The 22949-nt window shown below is 39.1% G+C and overlaps 1 protein-coding gene across 9 annotated transcripts in view; it reads right to left on the bottom strand.

Moving 5' to 3' along the window:
* The window catches only part of LOC128693596 (uncharacterized protein C05D11.1-like), a gene marked incomplete at its 3' end in the record, with an annotated part of 686932 nt that overhangs the window by 118963 nt on the left and 545020 nt on the right, over positions 1-22949 (bottom strand). For all 9 annotated transcript variants that reach the window (XM_070087698.1, XM_070087675.1, XM_070087712.1 and 6 more), the window contains 2 exon segments: positions 1312-1412; positions 7125-7265. In XM_070087698.1, the coding sequence (XP_069943799.1) occupies positions 1312-1412; positions 7125-7265 (242 nt within the window).

Here is a 22949-nt window from a genome sequence, read left to right on the forward strand (position 1 = left end):
GAGAAACAGAGCTCTCTGGAGAAATGTTTTGTGTGACAGGGGTCCAGTGACTCTCAAGTTGTTCCCAGTGACATTAAAAAACCAAGAAGGGAGGTAACCCCAGAAAAGAACTTGTTACCTGAAGTCTTTATGGAAGGGGATTCCCCTTCCAAACACTAGTACACCTTCATCCTCTCCCTCCTCCCATCTCATCACTCATCAACAAGTCCACAATAAAGGTAAGTGTCATTTCAGTATTGTTTATTGGGCATGCATCATTGTTTCAGGTAAAAAAAAAAATTACTTTGTTTAATACTTTCGAGTGTCTGGAACGGATTAACTGGATTTCCATTATTTCTTATGGGGAAAATTAATTCGGCTAAAGGCTAGCTCTCCGGAACGGATTAAAGGAGTTAGTCGAGAGTTCATTGTATTCTTCAAATATACTGATGAGGAAATGCTAAAGAAAAAGTTATTTACACTATATGTTAGCCCAATACTGGGATATGCAGTGGGTTTACAGACCACAGTCAGCATCTAAAAAAATGAGGACATGACAGAAAAATGCCTAATTAACAGCTACAAAATGATTCCCTAAATGAACAATAAGAGTCGTGACTAAACCTGGAAACACTATAGGTGCTGCCCTCATTAGATGATACCAGGAAAAAGAGGAGACATGGTAACTACATATACAGTAAATTCTCAATTTAAAAGATTTCAGAAATATAGGACAAAATCCAGTCAAGCGATTCAGAAACAACGAACAAAGTCTACTGCTTACAGAATTTCTCTTTCTTATGATTACAGCAAACCACTCTCATCTCTATCACAATCACCATTACTAACCACCACACTCCCCCTAATTGAGGGTTTACTGTATGGTCATAAGAAGATACTGTATGAAAGAATAGATAAAGATTTCTCAGCACATTCCAGAAATCAAGAGAACACAGTTGTAAACTGAGAAAAATGTGCTGAAAGTATGCTCAAATATTATCCCAGTGGTTAAACAAAGGAATGGGTTAAGGGAGTAGGGTAGTATATGTTGAATTATTACATTCATGGGGAAAGCACATATGGGGATCATACAACTGTTGGGAAAATTGGAGGTAATCAGGTTCAATACAAGGAAAAGGAAGATAAATCCATTTTTGTTGTTGTTTAAGAGCCCTCCCCTTTCCCACTAGAAAATTCTACGACCAATGGATTTTTAAAAAAATAATTACATGAAAATTAATTACAGACAGTGGAACACCATGAGGACAGCTGTGTTCATGCATTGACAAATAGGTAAAAAATAAATTAACCTAGCTAAAAAGTGTAACTTACAGTAAGCGTAGGATACAGCAAGTGGTCTAGGTAGATTGGTAATAAATTGAGGAACCCTTCACTGCCTGCTGTCTGGATGGTGTATGCAGTATGGTCTGTGTCTGTTGGCATGCAGTACAGTATAATGAGAATAAATTAAATACATCACTGACAGCAAAAATCTATTAACTCAATACTTTATCATGAAAATGTAATTTGCAACATAAAATGTGCCACTAATAAAATTATATAACAATGCACTTTGGCATCTATAAATTTAAAATGACTGATATATAATGTAGTTTCAATACGAGATTTCCAACCTATTACCAGCAAGAAAAGAAAACTGGAGAAGTAAAATATAGGCTAGATTCCTGGTCTGTAATGTAATGGTTAAGACAGAGTTACTTGCACACTTTTACTGTGGCTACCCCTTCGAAGTGGAGTTCCCATTGGAATACAAGGTGTCAAAAACAAATAAAATATACAGCATGTACAGTATAGAGAAATCTACATAAAAAATATTGGAAGAAAAATGAATAAAATCTATCTGCATTTCCAAACTATTTTGTTAATTAAAAATAAAGTATTTTGACTTGTAGATTGCAAAACCTAAGACATTAAATTAATTCAACATTGAGAATTCAACAATTTGATCTTCTTTGGCTGGTTATTATAGGAATACACCACTGTTCACTGTTCTCCTTTCTCAATACCCCATTGAACTCAAGGGGAAAGGAAGGTAATCACTTACATTTTCTCTTACATTTCATACTGCACGCTGTTGATTAATTTGTCTCTGTTAGCTGCATGCCCCAGAAGAGAGCGATGCCTTCCATGTAACTAGTTAGGTGGGAGGCCTACTCACCTAATCACATTGCCTAGGGGCAATGTGACTAGGTAAATTTAGGGAGGATTTGTACCCAGCCACTGCTTTGGTTTTAAAACAAATGGTAATTTCCTCTCGTCACATGTGGTGTAGTCTCAAAATCTCATCTCCAATTACAGTAAATGCTATTTAACATTTAATCACAGCTAAGTATTGAATATCTACTGATAGTAAGGACTGCCAAGGTGATCCCAAAAAAGAGAAAAAATAGTACTTTAAATCTTAAAATTGAACATTATATAGAAATTTGTTTTGTTTGTCAGAAGAAATGGGAAAATTATTCCCGATCTGGTCTTAAATTATATGATGGTCCCCTCAGTGGAACTATTTATCATGAGACTGAGGTCTTCCACTGGCTTACTGGTACACCTCACAAAAAATACATATCACGTAAGATAAAGAATAAAAGCCACAATACCATGGCTAGAACAATTCATAACTAACCCACAAATTGGAGATAAACCTTTATCATTATTATACGTATTATATAATGCTTTAGTTCTTTCTGGACCATTATCAGTCATGATTTGATAATGGTCCAGCAAGAATGAAAATGACAGGTTAGTTGTGAATCATTTAAGGTATGCAGCAGAATAAAAAAGCTAATAAAATTTCTAATGGAAAATTATAGTTACAATAGTAACTACTAAAGCAGCTATGAAACCATCATGAAGGCCTTACGCATTACTGGACAATATGTCACTTAAGTGAAGGGATCAAACATAAAACTAAAAGAAATATAGTACACTATGCCTTAGACCAGCTTTTCTCAACCTTTTTACCCTTGCGGAACCCTTGAAATAATTTTCATGTTTAAGGGAACCCCGACATAAAAAATTATTATATACCATTATTACAGTAGACCCTTATATTACACAGATTTGTGTGGCACGTTTTAGTTATTACAATATTGAAAAATTGCAGCATAATATTATAAAACACTTCATAAAATTAACTCAAGATGATTCAGTTTGCAGGAGGGGAAAAAATTTGGAGAGTTGCCCGTGGGATATTTTCTCAACTCAGGCCGTCACCTGGCTGTGGGTTAGACCAATGAGTCAACGGGGGAGACCATCTCCTGGCACCCTTGTCCCAGCCTTCGGTTCATACGCGTGTAGGAGCTAGCTCTGTTTGTGGACTGTGTTTTGATCTTTTAATTGCCATATCTTTTATCTGCCAAGCAATCGTGGCACCCAGTAGGCATACAAGTGTTGCTGGAGTTTATCTGGAGTGAGTTCCGGGGGTCAACGCCCCCGCGGCCCGGTCTGTGACCAGGCCTCCTTAGGTCAGTGTCCCAGGATGCGACCCACACCAGTCGACTAACACCCAGGTACCCATTTTACTGATGGGGAACATAGACAACAGGTAGAAAGAAACACATCCAATGTTTCTACTCTGGCTGGGAATCGAACCCAGGCCCTCGCCGTGTGAAGCGAGAGCGTTAACCACCAGGCCACCAGAGCCCCAGTGGTTAAGCGTTTAAGTCTTGAAATTACAAAGAAAATCGAGATATTAGACAAACTTAAGAGTGCCTCACGTGTGATGATATAGTAAGAGCCTATGATCTTAATGAAGAGTCAGTTTGTATTATTAAAAAAATGAGGTAAATATACGAGTTTGCGTGATGAATAACTAACTGGCTTACTTGACTGACTTATTTGACTGACTTGTTTGACTGACAGACTTACATGACTAATTTGACTGATTTACTGACTGACTTGACTAACTTGACTGATGCCTTACCATCAGCTGTATAATGTACTGCAGGGTAAAATAGCCCAGAAATCCATAACAGAATTTATGGACACTCCAGTACAACCATCAACTTCAGTACCAGAACCTCTACCATCCACCTCAGCCCAGTAGGACCACAACATAACTCTCCACTCTCTTCACAATCATCCACAAACACCAGCACCCACAATTTAAGTTAAGAAATACATGCTATTATTTCTATTGGATCAAATATTTGTAGTCTTAAGCAGTAAAAACAACATAATACATCATGACAATGAACAACAATTACATATTCACTTTTATTTTTGTAAGATCTGGAGGTCTAAAAAAAAGTTTAGCTTTTTTTGGGGCTCCCAGGAACATAACCCCATTTTTCCCATAAGTCTTCAGTTTATCTAACACGGATATGAATAACACAGCATTTTCAGGAACGTAACTACCGTGTAATATAAGGGTCTACTATATTTCTTTATCTTTTATAAACTTAAGTTCATAAGGAAAATATAATATTTCTACCTGATAAGTTATTTTTTGCTAAAACCAGTTAAGTTTTTCTCAAGTATATTGACAATGGAAAATAAATAAATAAATAAATAAATAAAATAAAATAAAATCAAGCTACTTGTTCAAGAGACCTCATATGGAGGTTTCCATTCACACAAAAAAATTGATCATATCAGTAAACAAAAAAAAAAAATATATAATAACCAATGTCACACATAACGCAAACAGAACAAAAACAGATAATAACTACTACAATAACTTAATCGTTTACTGACAGTGCTGAAAAGGCATAAGATAAATTAAGGCAAAATGTCATAAAAACTAATATATGGGTTAAGGAAATGTTATTTTTATGGCCTATTTAGATAATGAAATTTGCTTCACTAATGTAAATTTTTTTTGTTTTTTGGTACACAAATACTTAATTTGGGGTTGAACTTTAGATAAGCACACACGGATTTCATCTTCAACTGCTCTTGATACTTGTTAAATAAAAAAAAAAGCTTGCTCACACACACAAGAGCCTATTTATCACTTTCTCTCAGAATCCTGGTTGAGAAACACTTAATTAAAGTGAGATACAAGAAATCAAATGTACTTCATATGAAGATATTAAGAAATAAGGTGATGAACTTGTAGCATTAGAAACTTTTACTGATAACTGAGGCTAATTTGATAGACTTAAGAAGTAAAATTGTAAGTACAATATACATAAACACTTTAAATGAGCTACAGGTGAAGATTCTCTGTCATTATAAGAAAGAGGTTTCTCCAAGCTTCTTGACAATATGAACATCTGCAATCCTCCTCCAGCTTTCTTATCTACTTAAAACATATATGAGCCTGCCACAATCCCAGCCATCCATGAACACTGCTATTCATTCCATCATTATCAATGCTATAAAATCATAAGCAGGACCAAGGCAACTAACTGGCGAGTAAACCCTTCAATTAATTTTTATTGTAGTACAACACCACATATATTATACAGTATGTACAGAATACTGTGTACTTCTCTATACAGTGGACCCTCGGTTATTGGCCGTTCCACTTATCAGCCAACTTGGTTATCGGCCAGTTTTTTGGCTTCCGGTCATCGGCCGGTTTTTCGGCTTCCAGTTATCAGCCGGCTTTTCGGCTTCCAGTTATCGGCCAGTTTTTCGGCTTCCGGTTATCGGCCGGTTTTTCGGCTTCCGGTTATCGGCCAGTTTTTCGGCTTCCGGTTATCGCCCGGTTTTTCGGCTTCCGGTTATTTGCCGGTTTTTCGGCTTCCGGTTATCGGCCGGTTTTTTGGTTTCTGGTAATCGGCCATTATTTCGCTTATCGGCCATGTGGGACGCGTCAACCCACCGCCACCAGCTGCTCACACATCAGTCTGGCTGTGTCTCTGGGTGAGTGAGGAAACTTCTACTCATTCATCCAAATTTTGCTATAATCCATTTTTTGAGTGGTTATTTATTAAATGCAACTGTGAAATAAATAAACATAGCCCCAAAGAAAGTTCCTTGTAAAGTTCCTTTGGAATTTAAGAAAGAAATTGTAGCAAAGTACAAGAATGGTGATGGAAGAGGATGGTAGTGATGGTGGTAGAGGGTGGTAGTGATGGTGGTAGAGGGGTAGAGCTGCAAAACGTTCATCTGTAACAGCAACAAACCACAGGTGAAGAAATTACTTCAGAAGAGGAGGAAGAGAGAGGGGAGAATGTGCCTTCTTCAGTGATTAAGGACATGTGTGCAAAGTGGAGTGAGTTGCAGGGGTACAGTGACTCTCAAGCCTCTCTCCTCCTCCCTATCTTCTATAAGCCAAGAAGAGTCTTCAATAAAAGTATGTAATACTGATTTAATTGTTCATGTATTTATTTTATTTAGTTCCCATTGTTTTCTGTATGTAAAACTATAATTAATCTTTATGAAAGTCATTTTTTGAGAATATTCTTGGGTTCTGGAACAGATTAATTGTATTTTCATTAATTCTTATGTGAAATATTATTTCGGTTTTTGGCCATTTCGGTTTTAGGCCAAGCTTCTGGAATGGATTACAGTCGATAACCGAGGGTCCACTGTATGTCGGCAGGAAATAACCATGAAGGTAAGCAAATTATTTGTGGGATATTGAAAACTATTTATTTTTTCCCAAGCATTTAATTTTCATCATTATGCTTCCAGAACCCTCATTTACTAAAGCCCCCATAATGGTCTGAAACTTTGGAACAAACCCCATGTATTACCTGGAGTTTACCTGGAGAGAGTTCCGGGGGTCAACGCCCCCGCGGCCCGGTCTGCGAAGTATGCCTATATCTATTTTACATTATGGGTGAATGCAAAGATACAAATACAGTACAGAACTCGACTGTATAACATTATCAAAAAGCAATTGCAATATGTAATGAGAAAATTTGAGTTAGTAATCAGTTTTATTGGAATATTTTTATAAAGCTTATAACTAAATCTTTAATTAAAATCTAATTCATTAAAGATTTTTAGTAAAGTGCAGTACTCCATGTCATACAAAATATTTATGGTAGAGAGAATGTTGTGTAGTAAAAAATATTTAAAAAGAAAATTGCAAGCATCATTACTAAATAACTGTGGTAAACTTTAAAATAAGAAAGTACCAAACCATACATTCACTCAATGGGAATAAGATAGACAGTACCTGATTATGCACTGACTTTATTGGGTTATCCAAACATATCTTATCTTACCTGTCCAGGCATTAGTGCCGGATGCGAGGCAGCGGTTGGCCAGCAGGTCGAGCACGCCTTTGTATGGGTAGTCTTCACTCCCCAAGAAAACCAAATGCTCCAGTGTATGGGGCAACCCATCATCATCATGTGCTTCAGTTGCTGAAACACACACATCTCAAATGCAACATTCGTGTGTTTATGTAAGGAAGTAAACTTTTTCTTCATTATGGTGTCAAGTAAATAATAATATCCAAAATTTTTCAGAATAAATAAAAATACGTATTGTAAATATTTATTTAAAGATTTTCCACATATAGCTTATTTTATACATAGCTTATTTAACCCTTTGAGGGTTTTCGTCGTACTAGTACGTCTTACGCGTAGGGGTTTTTGACGTACTAGTACTCATAAATTCTAGCGGCCTCAAATCTAGTGGGAGAAAGCTGGTAGGCCTTCATATGAAAGAATGGGTCTATGTGGTCAGTGTGCACAGTCTAAAAAAAATCCTGCAGCACACAGTGCATAATGAGAAAAAAAAAACTTTTACCATTTTTTTTGAATAAATCAGCGACTTTGCAGTGTATTTTCGTATGGTATTTATTGTTGTATTCTAGTTTTCTTGGTCTCATTTTATAAAATGGAAGACATATTACAGAAATTGAAATGATTTTGACTGGTTTTACAAAGAAAAGTGCCTTGAAATTGAGCTCAAAGTAGCAGAAATGTTCGATTTTTACCAAACTTCAAAAGTAAACAAATCGTGCCAAGCGTGCAATACACGTCAACTGGTGAGTCTAATATTCTTTCACAAATGCACCAATAATATTTATACCATTTCTTACACTAATGCAATAGTCTGCATAACAGTAAATCTTCTATTTTTTGTGAAGGAGGGGTGTTAATGTTGCAGTTTAAAAACTGTAGTGTAAAGCACCCTTCTGGCAAGACAGTGATGGAGTGAATGATGGTGAAAGTTTTTCTTTTTCGGGCCACCCTGCCTTGGTGGGAATCGGCCGGTGTGATAATAAAAAATAATAATAATAAAAATTCAAAGTGGAAAGCAAAAGAATATAAGAGGGGCCTTGAGATGTGACTAATGACCAGAGGAAATGTCATTTTAGTGCCAGGAATGTCTTTCTTGTTTATTCTGGACCCTATTCGGAAATTGGCATCTTTTGAAATTTGTGTGAAATTGGCAAAATTGCTAAATTCTGACCACTGTACTGGATAGTTGAATTTCATAAATGAGTGGTTTCTTGCACCCATTCGATAGAAAAAATGGAGTTCTAGCGAAATATTCATGTTTTTTGTCGACTAGTACAGTGAAATTGGCCGAAAATGGGGCTCAAAGTGGGCAAAATCGCCGATGCGTAAACATCGCCGAGACCGCTAACTTTGCGAGAGCATAATTCCGTAAGTTTTCTATCAAATTTCAAACTTTTGGTGTCTTTATGATCGGGAAAAGATTCTCTATCTTTTCATAAGAGAAAATAATTTTTTTTTTTTTTAAATTTGGCCGACCCTGAGAACGAGTTTCGGAGAGGGCCTGTCGACCCTCAAAGGGTTAATACATATTATTAAATCCTGTTATTTCATACAAACATTTTAATTTTTCTTTATCTCAAATAATAATAATACAGTAGGGCCCCGCTTTACAGCATTTCACCTTACGGCGTTCCGCTAATATGGCAATTTCAAATTACGACCAAAGTTGCTATACGGCAAGAGGTCTTTCTAATACGGCGCGCTCCACCCAGTTTGTTTACATCCTCCATAAGCACATCTCTATTATGTCTGGAATTTTTCCAAAATTTCAAGCTTTTTAACCTGTAAACGGTTCAAATGTATATATATACGTTCTCTCCTGTAGTGCCCCAACCTTTTAGAGAAATTTTTTTTTTTATATTTTTTAATAGGAAAAAAGAGCATATGGTACCCAGGCATCCCCAATTATTTTAACATGGTGCACAGTGAATGCGTACACCCATTCTCTCATGTCTAGGCGACTCAGGCTTATTGTGGCAATGTTGAATGTATGACAAAAAAAACGTATATATACGTTTGGGGCACTAGCGGTAAAAAAATATATATACGTTTGGACCGTTTACGGGTTAAAGTTACATTTTGCATACTTTAGAAAATATACAATAGTGGTCCCTTGATAATCGTAGGGCTCGCGAGTCGTAGATTTCGGAAATCATAGCGATATTTTCGTATAAACATGGGTTCGCTAATCGTAGATTGACTCACGACGGTCCCCTCACTTGCTCCTAAGAAATATTTCATAATATTCCACTCATTTTAGTGCTTGCAAGTACTAAATGAGCTACCATGGCTCCAAAGAAAGCTCCTAGTGCCAAGCCTTTGGTAAAGAAGGTGAGAAATACGAATGAATTTAAGAAAAACTTCATTGAACAATATGAAAGTGGCTTAAGTGCGGCCAAACTGGCCAGGATGTATAACAAACCCTATACGTACAACCATATGTTCCATCGCAGCCAAGAAAAAGGAAATCAAGGACGCTGTTGTTGCAAAGGGGGTAAATATGCTGACAAAAATGAAATCACCAGTACTCGAAGAGGTTGAGAAGTTGTTATTGGTGTGGATAAATGAGAAACAATTAGCAGGAGATAGTATTATGACGTCGATTATTTGTGAAAAGGCTAGGCAGTTGCACGACAATCTGGTAAAGAAATTGCCTGCAACGAGTACTGATATTTGTGAATTTAAGGCCAGCAAAGGCTGGTTTGAGAGATTTAAGAACCGTAGTGGCATACACAGTGTGGTAAGGCATGGTGAGGCTGCTAGTTTGGACCACAAAGCGGCTGAAAAATATGTGCATGAATTCAAAGAGTACATAGAGGCTGAAGGACTGAAACCTGAACAAGTGTTCAATTGTGACAAAACAGGCCTCTTTTGGAAGAAAATGCCAAAGAGGACCTATATTACTCAGGAGGAAAAGGGACTGCCAGGACACAAGCTTATGAAAGACAGGCTGACGCTCATGTTCTGTACTAATGCTAGTGGGGATTTGAAAGTGAATCCTTTACTAGTGTACCATTCTGAAAATCCCAGAGTGTTCAGGAAAAAACAATGTTATGAAGAGTAAATTGTGTGTGTTTTGGAAATCTCAGAGTAAGGCATGGGTCACGAGGGAAATTTTCGTTGAGTGGTTCAATGAAGTGTTTGGCCCTAGTGTGAAGAATTACCTCCTGGAAAAGAAATTGAATCTCAAGTGCCTCCTAGTAATGGACAATGCACCTGCTCATCCTCCAAACTTGGATGACCTAATTTTCGAGGAGTTTGGGTTCATCACAGTAAAGTTCTTGCCCCCGAATACCACTCCTCTCCTCCAGCCCATGGACCAGCAGGTCACTGCAAACTTTAAAAAACTCTACACCAAAGCAATGTTTCAAAGGTGCTTTAATGTGACCTCAAACACTCACTTGACCCTAAGAGATTTTTGGAAAGAACACTTCAGTATTCTCCATTGCATAAGCCTTATAGGTAAGGCTTGGGAGGGAGTGACTACCAGGACTTTGAACTCTGCTTGGAGAAAATTGTGGCCAGATTGTGTCCATAAGAGGGATTTTGAAGGGTTTGGGGCTGACCCTGATGAGCCTATGTCTGTTGTTAAATCTATTGTGGCACTGGGGAGTTCCATGGGGTTGGATGTGAGTTTGGAGGATGTGGAAGAGTTGGTGGAATACCACAACGAAGAGCTCACCACTGAGGAACTGCAAGAGCTTCAGCAGGAACAGCAACAGATCGCAGCTCAGAATCTTGCTGCAGAGGAGGAGGAAGAGAGATGGAAGAAGGTGCCTTCTTCAGAAATTAGAGAGATTTTTGAAATGTGGGGTAAGATGGAAAGATTTATGGAGAAACATCACCCTGACAAGGCTGTTGCAAGCCATGTTGGCAACATGTACAGTGACAAAGTCTTGGCTCATTTTAGGGAAGTGTTAAAGAAACGCCAGAAACAGAGCTTTCTGGACAGTTATTTTGCGAGACAGGACTCCAGTCACTCTCAAGCTGGTCCTAGTGGCATTAAGAAACAGAGAAGAGAAGTAACCCCAGGAAAGCACTTGGTACCTGAGGTGCTGATAGAAGGGGATTCCCCTTCCAAAGAGTAACTAATCCAATCTCTCTCCTCCTCCAGTCTTCCATACACTAAGAAGAATCGCCAATAAAGGTAAGTGTTATGCTGTTAATGTTTCATTCATCATGTCCCATTGTATTGTTTATGTACTACATGTATATTTCATGTAAAAAATTTTTTTGTTTTAATACTTCTGGGTGTCAGGAATGGATTAATTGTATTTACATTATTTCTTATGGGGAAAATTGATTCGAAAATCATAGATTTCAATAATAGTAGCACCTCCAGGAACGGATTAAATACGATAAACGAGGGACCACTGTACAGTGGACCCCCGCATACCGCACGCATCGCATACCATACAATCCGCATACCGCTCGCTTTTTTCGCAAAAATTTTGCCTCGCATACCGCCCAAAAACCCGCTCACCGCCCTTCGTCCGAGACGCATCCAATGTGCGGCCTGAGCCACGCTCACATGTTCCGGCGGTGGCATTGTTTACCAGCCAGCCTCCGCGGTAACATCCAAGCATACAATCGGAACATTTCGTATTATTACAGTGTTTTTGGTGATTTTTTCTGGAAAATAAGTGACCATGGGCCCCAAGAAAGCTTCTAGTGCCAACCCTACAGCAATAAGGGTGAGAATTCCAATAGAGATGAAGAAAGAGATCATTGATAAGTATGAAAGTGGAGTGCGTGTCTCCGAGCTGGCCAGGTTGTATAATAAACCCCAATCAACCATCGCTACTATTGGTGGTACAGCTGCTGCTGTACCACCATCAGCTGCTGTTGTACCACCGTCAGCTGCTGCTGCTGCTGTAGCATCGTCTGCTGCTGCTGTAGCATCGTCTGCTGCCGCTGTAGCATCGTCTGCTGCTGCTGTAGCATCGTCTGCTGCTGCTGTAGCATCGTCTGCTGCTGCTGTAGAATCGTCTGCTGCTGCTGTAGCATTGTCTGCTGCTGCTGTAGCATCGTCTGTTGCTGCTGTAGCATCATCTGCTGCTGCTGTAGCATCGTCTGTTGCTGCTGTAGCATCGTCTGTTGCTGCTGTACCACCGTCAGCTGCTGCTGCTGCTGTAGCACCGTTGTTGGTGTGGCTTATTGAGAATACCAAGAAACAATTAACCCCAGAGGATTTGCCACCCAGGATAACCCAAAAAAGTCAGTGTCATCGAAGACTGTCTAACTTATTTCCATTGGGGTCCTTAATCTTGTCTCCCAGGATGCAACCCACACCAGTCGACTAACACCCAGGTGAACAGGGAAAAATGCCTGGAACTAGTGCTCATATTGGTGAATTTAAAGCCAGCAAAGGTTGGTTTGAGAGATTTAAGAATCGTAGTGGCATACACAGTGTGATAAGGCCTGTTCTGGAAGAAAATGCCAAACAGGACCTACAGTACTCAGGAGGAAAAGGCACTCCCAGGACACAGTGTCTCATCAGTCATTGCTGCATCTTCAATAAAGGTAAGTGTCATTTATTCTTCATTTAGTAGAGTAGTACATGCACAATATATACTGTGCATGTACTACTCTACTATTGTGCATGTATCCTTCTCTTTGTGTGTAGGAAAATGTATATTTCATGTGGTAAAAAATTTTTTTTCATACTTTTGGGTGTCTTGCATGGATTAATTTGATTTCCATTATTTCTTATGGGGAAAATTCATTCGCATACCGAACATTTCGCATAACAATCAGCCCTCTTGCACGGATTAAAGTCGCTATGCGGGGGTCCACTGTACTTTGATAATTATACTTATGTGTACCTGTACCTAAATATACTTACACACTGCCGGCATGCAGGTACACATTAAAATTACTAAGGGTCTCTACTCTTGATGCCATATAATCTCTTGGGCACATTAAATGTTGTATATTACGTTAATATAGACATTTCCATTAATCCATCCATAATATTCTTTTCAAAATTATATAATAAACACACTACGTAACATATAAACATGATATTTACACCCAGTATAAAAATTGACACAAACATGAGATTTGTTTCCAAAACTGTAGAAAAATATTCCTGTTGTATGTTTTCACTCTATCTATAGTTATTAACGATTCTTGTGGATGTAGGACTTCTTATTATAATTATAATAATAACTTGTAATAATAATAATTTGTAATAATAATAATAAAAATGCCGGGAGCAATGGGCAAGTAACCCCTTCTCCTGTAGACATTTACTAAAAAAGAGAAGAAGAAAAACTTTATAAAACTGGGATGCTTAAATGTGCGTGGATGTAGTGCGGATGATAAGAAACAGATGATTGCTGATGTTATGAATGAAAAGAAGTTGGATGTCTTGGCCCTAAGCGAAACAAAGCTGAAGGGGGTAGGGGAGTTTCGGTGGGGGGAAATAAATGGGATTAAATCTGGAGTATCTGAGAGAGTTAGAGCAAAGGAAGGGGTAGCAGTAATGTTGAATGATCAGTTATGGAAGGAGAAAAGAGAATATGAATGTGTAAATTCAAGAATTATGTGGATTAAAGTAAAGGTTGGATGCGAGAAGTGGGTCATAATAAGCGTGTATGCACCTGGAGAAGAGAGGAATGCAGAGGAGAGAGAGAGATTTTGGGAGATGTTAAGTGAAAGTATAGGAACCTTTGAACCAAGTGAGAGAGTAATTGTGGTAGGGGACATGAATGCTAAAGTAGGAGAAACTTTTAGAGAGGGTGTGGTAGGTAAGTTTGGGGTGCCAGGTGTAAATGATAATGGGAGCCCTTTGATTGAACTTTGTATAGAAAGGGGTTTAGTTATAGGTAATACATATTTTAAGAAAAAGAGGATAAATAAGTATACAAGATATGATGTAGGGCGAAATGACAGTAGTTTGTTGGATTATGTATTGGTAGATAAAAGACTGTTGAGTAGACTTCAGGATGTATATGTTTATAGAGGGGCCACAGATATATCAGATCACTTTCTAGTTGTAGCTACATTAAGAGTAAAAGGTAGATGGGATACAAGGAGAATAGAAGCATCAGGGAAGAGAGAGGTGAAGGTTTATAAACTAAAAGAGGAGGCAGTTAGGGTAAGATATAAACAGCTATTGGAGGATAGATGGGCTAATGAGAGCATAGGCAATGGGGTCGAAGAGGTATGGGGTAGGTTTAAAAATGTAGTGTTAGAGTGTTCAGCAGAAGTTTGTGGTTACAGGAAAGTGGGTGCGGGAGGGAAGAGGAGCGATTGGTGGAATGATGATGTGAAGAGAGTAGTAAGGGAGAAAAAGTTAGCATATGAGAAGTTTTTACAAAGTAGAAGTGATGCAAGGAGGGAAGAGTATATGGAGAAAAAGAGAGAGGTTAAGAGAGTGGTGAAGCAATGTAAAAAGAGAGCAAATGAGAGAGTGGGTGAGATGTTATCTACAAATTTTGTTGAAAATAAGAAAAAGTTTTGGAGTGAGATTAACAAGTTAAGAAAGCCTAGAGAACAAATGGATTTGTCAGTTAAAAATAGGAGAGGAGAGTTATTAAATGGAGAGTTAGAGGTATTGGGAAGATGGAGGGAATATTTTGAGGAATTGTTAAATGTTGATGAAGATAGGGAAGCTGTGATTTCGTGTATAGGGCAAGGAGGAACAACATCTTGTAAGAGTGAGGAAGAGCCAGTTGTGAGTGTGGGGGAAGTTCGTGAGGCAGTAGGTAAAATGAAAGGGGGTAAGGCAGCCGGGATTGATGGGATAAAGATAGAAATGTTAAAAGCAGGTGGGGATATAGTTTTGGAGTGGTTGGTGCAATTATTTAATAAATGTATGGAAGAGGGTAAGGTACCTAGGGATTGGCAGAGAGCATGCATAGTTCCTTTGTATAAAGGCAAAGGGGATAAAAGAGAGTGCAAAAATTATAGGGGGATAAGTCTGTTGAGTATACCTGCAAAGTGTATGGTAGAGTTATTATTGAAAGAATTAAGAGTAAGACAGAGAATAGGATAGCAGATGAACAAGGAGGCTTTAGGAAAGGTAGGGGGTGTGTGGACCAGGTGTTTACAGTGAAACATATAAGTGAACAGTATTTAGATAAGGCTAAAGAGGTCTTTGTGGCATTTATGGATTTGGAAAAGGCGTATGACAGGGTGGATAGGGGGGCAATGTGGCAGATGTTGCAGGTGTATGGTGTAGGAGGTAGGTTACTGAAAGCAGTGAAGAGTTTTTACGAGGATAGTGAGGCTCAAGTTAGAGTATGTAGGAAAGAGGGAAATTATTTCCCAGTAAAAGTAGGCCTTAGACAAGGATGTGTGATGTCACCGTGGTTGTTTAATATATTTATAGATGGGGTTGTAAGAGAAGTAAATGCGAGGGTCTTGGCAAGAGGCGTGGAGTTAAAAGATAAATAATCACACATAAAGTGGGAGTTGTCACAAATGCTCTTTGCTGATGACACTGTGCTCTTGGAAGATTCTGAAGAGAAGTTGCAGAGATTGGTGGATGAATTTGGTAGGGTGTGCAAAAGAAGAAAATTGAAAGTGAATACAGGAAAGAGTAAGGTTATGAGGATAACAAAAAGATTAGGTGATGAAAGATTGGATATCAGATTGGAGGGAGAGAGTATGGAGGAGGTGAATGTATTCAGATATTTGGGAGTGGACATGTCAGCGGATGGGTCTATGAAAGATGAGGTGAATCATAGAATTGATGAGGGGAAAAGGGTGAGTGGTGCACTTAGGAGTCTGTGGAGACAAAGAACTTTGTCCTTGGAGGCAAAGAGGGGAATGTATGAGAGTATAGTTTTACCAACGCTCTTATATGGGTGTGAAGCATGGGTGATGAATGTTGCAGCGAGGAGAAGGCTGGAGGCAGTGGAGATGTCATGTCTGAGAGCAATGTGTGGTGTGAATATAATGCAGAGAATTCGTAGTTTGGAAGTTAGGAGGAGGTGCGGGATTACCAAAACTGTTGTCCAGAGGGCTGAGGAAGGGTTGTTGAGGTGGTTCGGACATGTGGAGAGAATGGAGCGAAACAGAATAACTTCAAGAGTGTATCAGTCTGTAGTGGAAGGAAGGCGGGGAAGGGGTCGGCCTAGGAAAGGTTGGAGGGAGGGGGTAAAGGTGGTTTTGTGTGCGAGGGGCTTGGACTTCCAGCAGGCATGCGTGAGCGTGCTTGATAGGAGTGAATGGAGACAAATGGTTTTTAATACTTGACGTGCTGTTGGAGTATGAGCAAAGTAACATTTATGAAGGGGTTCAGGGAAACCGGCAGGCCGGACTTGAGTCCTGGAGATGGGAAGTACAGTGCCTGCACTCTGAAGGAGGGGTGTTAATGTTACAGTTTAAAAACTGTAGTGTAAAGCACCCTTCTGGCAAGACAGTGATGGAGTGAATGATGGTGAAAGTTTTTCTATTTCGGGCCACCCTGCCTTGGTGAGAATCGGCCAGTGTGATAATAAAAAAAAATAATAATAATAATAACTTGTAATAATAATATTAACTTGTAATAATAATAATAACTTGTAATAATAATAATAACTTGTAATAATAATAATAACTTGTAATAATAATAACTTGTAATAATAATAACTTGTAATAATAATAACTTGTAATAATAATAATAACTTGTAATAATAATAACTTGTAATAATAATATTAACTTGTAATAATAATAATAACTTGTAATAATAATAATAACTTGTAATAATAATAACTTGTAATAATAATAACTTGTAATAATAATAATAACTTGTAATAATAATTTGTACTAATAATAATTTGTACTACTACTAATCTTTTTGTTATGAGGATAACAAAAAGATTAGGTGATGAAAGATTGAATATCAGATTGGAGGGAGAGAGTATGGAGGAGGTGAACGTATTCAGATATTTGGGAGTGGACGTGTCAGCGGATGGGTCTATGAAAGATGAGGTGAATCATAGAATTGATGAGGGAAAAAGAGTGAGTGGTGCACTTAGGAGTCTGTGGAGACAAAGAACTTTGTCCTTGGAGGCAAAGAGGGGAATGTATGAGAGTATAGTTTTACCAACGCTCTTATATGGGTGTGAAGCGTGGGTGATGAATGTTGCAGCGAGGAGAAGGCTGGAGGCAGTGGAGATGTCATGTCTGAGGGCAATGTGTGGTGTGAATATAATGCAGAGAATTCGTAGTTTGGAAGTTAGGAGGAGGTGCGGGATTACCAAAACTGTTGTCCAGAGGGCTGAGGAAGGGTTGTTGAGGTGGTTCGGACATGTAGAGAGAATGGAGCGAAACAGAATGACTTCAAGAGTGTATCAGTCTGTAGTGGAAGGAAGGCGGGGTAGGGGTCGGCCTAGGAAGGGTTGGAGGGAGGGGGTAAAGGAGGTTTTATGTGCGAGGGGCTTGGACTTCCAGCAGGCATGCGTGAGCGTGTTTGATAGGAGTGAATGGAGACAAATGGTTTTTAATACTTGACGTGCTGTTGGAGTGTGAGCAAAGTAACATTTATGAAGGGATTCAGGGAAACCGGCAGGCCGGACTTGAGTTCTGGAGATGGGAAGTACAGTGCCTGCACTCTGAAGGAGGGGTGTTAATGTTGCAGTTTAAAAACTGTAGTGTAAAGCACCCTTCTGGCAAGACAGTGATGGAGTGAATGATGGTGAAAGTTTTTCTTTTTCGGGCCACCCTGCCTTGGTGGGAATCGGCCGGTGTGATAATAAAAAAAAATAATAAAAATAATAATAATAATAATAATAATAATAATAATAATTTGTCAGAGCATCATTCCTTCTAACAATGATGTTACATGAGAATGAAAGTGTTGGTCTTTATTTATTGTAGTGTATCACTGTGGAGAAAACTTGAACACAATGTAAGGAGTTTGTATGAACATGTATCAACTATAACTAGATGGTTTATTTACATAGTAGTCTGTGGTTCTGTCATCTTACTCGTTCTCTCTTTCTCGCGTTTATTCGTTTTTCTCTCTCTTACTCACCTCTCACCCTACATTAAGACTACAAGTACTTAAAGGCAAGAAATGATTGTATTGTATATGCATTTTATCACTCTAGGGTGCTTTAAATGTCGCAGTAGGTGGGGTGGCCAGGCAGGCTACCATACCTCCCACACTATTTTCTACAAATGAATGCTTTTCACCTCTCACCCTACATTCAAACCATTAAGATTAAAAATATTTTAAGGTAAGTAATAAGTGTACTGTATATGCATTTTCTCACTCAAGGGCACTTTAAGCGTTGCAGTATACGTATTATGTGTGGGGTGGGGTGGCCAGGAGGGTATCATACCTACCCACACCTGACTTCTTATGATAACTACTACTCACCTTTTGTCCTACATTAAGACTACAAATATTTTGAGATAAATAATGAGTGTATTGTGTATTTTACTTTCTGTTTTTTAATGCCTAGTGTCAACTTGTTATCTGGCATTTATATGTATTTATAAGTGGAAAAAAATTGCTTTCTGCTTTCTGGCGATGTCTGCTTTGTGGCGGTAGCATGGAACCTAACCTGCCGTATAAGTGGGGCCCTACTGTAATTGTAAATTATATTCTCAGCCTTTTTGATGATATTTTATGAAAAATACTACCACATATGTTAAGTTCAATTTACAGTACAGTGGACCCCCGGTTCACGAAGCCATCGGTATCCGATAAATCCGGTATCCGAAGCATTATATCGCAAAAAATTTGCCTCGGTTCCCGTTACAAAACCCGGTATGCAATACAATTCGTATGAGACGTGTCCATGTGTGGCCTCAACTGCCCCGTGTGTGCCAGTGTTTACAAGCTAGCCAGTGTGCGCGCATCTAAGGATACATTCGGTACATTCCATATTATCCATATTATCACTGTTTTTGGTGCTTGTTTCTGCAAAATAAGTCACCATGGGTCCCAAGAAAGCTTCTAGTGCCAACCCATCGAGACTAAGGGTGCTAATGACTATTGAAATGAAGAAAGAGATAATTACAAAGTATGAAAGTGGAGTGCGTGTGTCGGAGCTGGCCAAGTTGTATAGTAAACCCCAATCAACCATCTCTACTATAGTGAGCAGGAAAACGGCAATCAAGGAAGTTGTTCTTGCAAAAGGTGCAACTGTGATTACGAAACAGTGACCACAAGTGTTAGAAAATGTTGAGAGACTATTACTGGTGTGGATAAATGAAAAACAGATAGCAGGAGATAGCATCTCTCAAGTGATCATTTGTGAAAAGGCTAGGCAGTTGTATGAGGATTTAATTAGAAAAATGCCTGCAACTAGTGGTGATGTGAGTGAATTTAAGGCCAGCAAAGGTTGGTTTGAAAGATTTAAGAATCGTAGTGGCATACATAGTGTGGCATACATAGTATGATGAAAATCACCCTGACACAGCTACTGCAAGCCGTGTTGGCAACCTGTACACTGACAATGTTGTGAACCACTTTAGGAAAGTCATAAAGGAACGAGAGGTACAGGCCTCTATGGACAGATATGTTGTGCGACACAAGTCTAGTGACTCAAGCTGGTCCTAGTGGCATTAAAAGAAGAAGGGAAGTAACCCCGGAAAAGGACTTGCTACCTCAAGTCCTAATGGAGGGGGATTCCCCTTTTTTTTTTATTATCACACCGGCCGACTCCCACCAAGGCAGGGTGGCCCGAAAAAGAAAAACTTTCACCATCATTCACTCCATCACTGTCTTGCCAGAAGGGTGCTTCACACTACAGTTTTTAAACTGCAACACCAACACCCCTCCTTCAGAGTGCAGGCACTGTACTTCCCATCTCCAGGACTCAAGTCCGGCCTGCCGGTTTCCCTGAATCCCTTCATAAATGTTACTTTGCTCACACTCCAACAGCACGTCAAGTATTAAAAACCATTTGTCTCCATTCACTCCTATCAAACACGCTCACGCATGCCTGCTGGAAGTCCAAGCCCCTCGCACACAAAACCTCCTTTACCCCCTCCCTCCAACCCTTCCTAGGCCGACCCCTACCCCGCCTTCCTTCCACTACAGACTGATACACTCTTGAAGTCATTCTGTTTCGCTCCATTCTCTCTACATGTCCGAACCACCTCAACAACCCTTCCTCAGCCCTCTGGACAACAGTTTTGGTAATCCCGCACCTCCTCCTAACTTCCAAACTACGAATTCTCTGCATTATATTCACACCACACATTGCCCTCAGACATGACATCTCCACTGCCTCCAGCCTTCTCCTCGCTGCAACATTCATCACCCACGCTTCACACCCATATAAGAGCGTTGGTAAAACTATACTCTCATACATTCCCCTCTTTGCCTCCAAGGACAAAGTTCTTTGTCTCCACAGACTCCTAAGTGCACCACTCACTCTTTTTCCCTCATCAATTCTATGATTCACCTCATCTTTCATAGACCCATCCGCTGACACGTCCACTCCCAAATATCTGAATACGTTCACCTCCTCCATACTCTCTCCCTCCAATCTGATATTCAATCTTTCATCACCTAATCTTTTTGTTATCCTCATAACCTTACTCTTTCCTGTATTCACCTTTAATTTTCTTCTTTTGCACACCCTACCAAATTCATCCACCAATCTCTGCAACTTCTCTTCAGAATCTCCCAAGAGCACAGTGTCATCGGCAAAGAGCAGCTGTGACAACTCCCACTTTGTGTGTGATTCTTTATCTTTTAACTCCACGCCTCTTGCCAAGACCCTCGCATTTACTTCTCTTACAACCCCATCTATAAATATATTAAACAACCACGGTGACATCACACATCCTTGTCTAAGGCCTACTTTTACTGGGAAAAAATTTCCCTCTTTCCTACATACTCTAACTTGAGCCTCACTATCCTCGTAAAAACTCTTCACTGCTTTCAGTAACCTACCTCCTACACCATACACTTGCAACATCTGCCACATTGCCCCCCTATCCACCCTGTCATACGCCTTTTCCAAATCCATAAATGCCACAAAGACCTCTTTAGCCTTATCTAAATACTGTTCACTTATATGTTTCACTGTAAACACCTGGTCCACACACCCCCTACCTTTCCTAAAGCCTCCTTGTTCATCTGCTATCCTATTCTCCGTCTTACTCTTAATTCTTTCAATTATAACTCTACCATACACTTTACCAGGTACACTCAACAGACTTATCCCCCTATAATTTTTGCACTCTCTTTTATCCCCTTTGCCTTTATACAAAGGAACTATGCATGCTCTCTGCCAATCCCTAGGTACCTTACCCTCTTCCATACATTTATTAAATAATTGCACCAACCACTCCAAAACTATATCCCCACCTGCTTTTAACATTTCTATCTTTATCCCATCAATCCCGGCTGCCTTACCCCCTTTCATTTTACCTACTGCCTCACGAACTTCCCCCACACTCACAACTGGCTCTTCCTCACTCCTACAAGATGTTATTCCTCCTTGCCCTATACACGAAATCACAGCTTCCCTATCTTCATCAACATTTAACAATTCCTCAAAATATTCCTTCCATCTTCCCAATACCTCTACCTCTCCATTTAATAACTCTCCTCTCCTATTTTTAACTGACAAATCCATTTGTTCTCTAGGCTTTCTTAACTTGTTAATCTCACTCCAAAACTTTTTCTTATTTTCAACAAAATTTGTTGATAACATCTCACCCACTCTCTCATTTGCTCTCTTTTTACATTGCTTCACCACTCTCTTAACTTCTCTCTTTTTCTCCATATACTCTTCCCTCCTTGCATCACTTCTACTTTGTAAAAACTTCTCATATGCTAACTTTTTCTCCCTTACTACTCTCTTTACATCATCATTCCACCAATCGCTCCTCTTCCCTCCTGCACCCACTTTCCTGTAACCACAAACTTCTGCTGAACACTCTAACACTACATTTTTAAACCTACCCCATACCTCTTCGACCCCATTGCCTATGCTCTCATTAGCCCATCTATCCTCCAATAGCTGTTTATATCTTACCCTAACTGCCTCCTCTTTTAGTTTATAAACCTTCACCTCTCTCTTCCCTGATGCTTCTATTCTCCTTGTATCCCATCTACCTTTTACTCTCAGTGTAGCTACAACTAGAAAGTGATCTGATATATCTGTGGCCCCTCTATAAACATGTACATCCTGAAGTCTACTCAACAGTCTTTTATCTACCAATACATAATCCAACAAACTACTGTCATTTCGCCCTACATCATATCGTGTATACTTATTTATCCTCTTTTTCTTAAAATATGTATTACCTATAACTAAACCCCTTTCTATACAAAGTTCAATCAAAGGGCTCCCATTATCATTTACACCTGGCACCCCAAACTTACCTACCACACCCTCTCTAAAAGTTTCTCCTACTTTAGCATTCAAGTCCCCTACCACAATTACTCTCTCACTTGGTTCAAAGGCTCCTATACATTCACTTAACATCTCCCAAAATCTCTCTCTCTCCTCTGCATTCCTCTCTTCTCCAGGTGCATACACGCTTATTATGACCCACTTCTCGCATCCAACCTTTACTTTAATCCACATAATTCTTGAATTTACACATTCATATTCTCTTTTCTCCTTCCATAACTGATCATTTAACATTACTGCTACCCCTTCCTTTGCATTAAAAACTTCGACACTCTCCCCTCCTCCCATCCCATCAATCATCACCAGATCTTCATTAAAGGTAAGTGTCAATTATTCTATTGTGATTATTCTATTGTTATTATTGTTATTGTAATTATTATATTGCATTAAACTTAATATTTCATGTGGTAAAGTTTTTTTTTCATACTTTTGGGTGTCTTGCACGGATTAATTTGATTTCCGTTATTTCTTATGGGG

Source organism: Cherax quadricarinatus, chromosome 2 (assembly GCF_038502225.1).
Source record: "Cherax quadricarinatus isolate ZL_2023a chromosome 2, ASM3850222v1, whole genome shotgun sequence".
In the NCBI taxonomy this organism is placed as follows: domain Eukaryota; kingdom Metazoa; phylum Arthropoda; class Malacostraca; order Decapoda; family Parastacidae; genus Cherax; species Cherax quadricarinatus.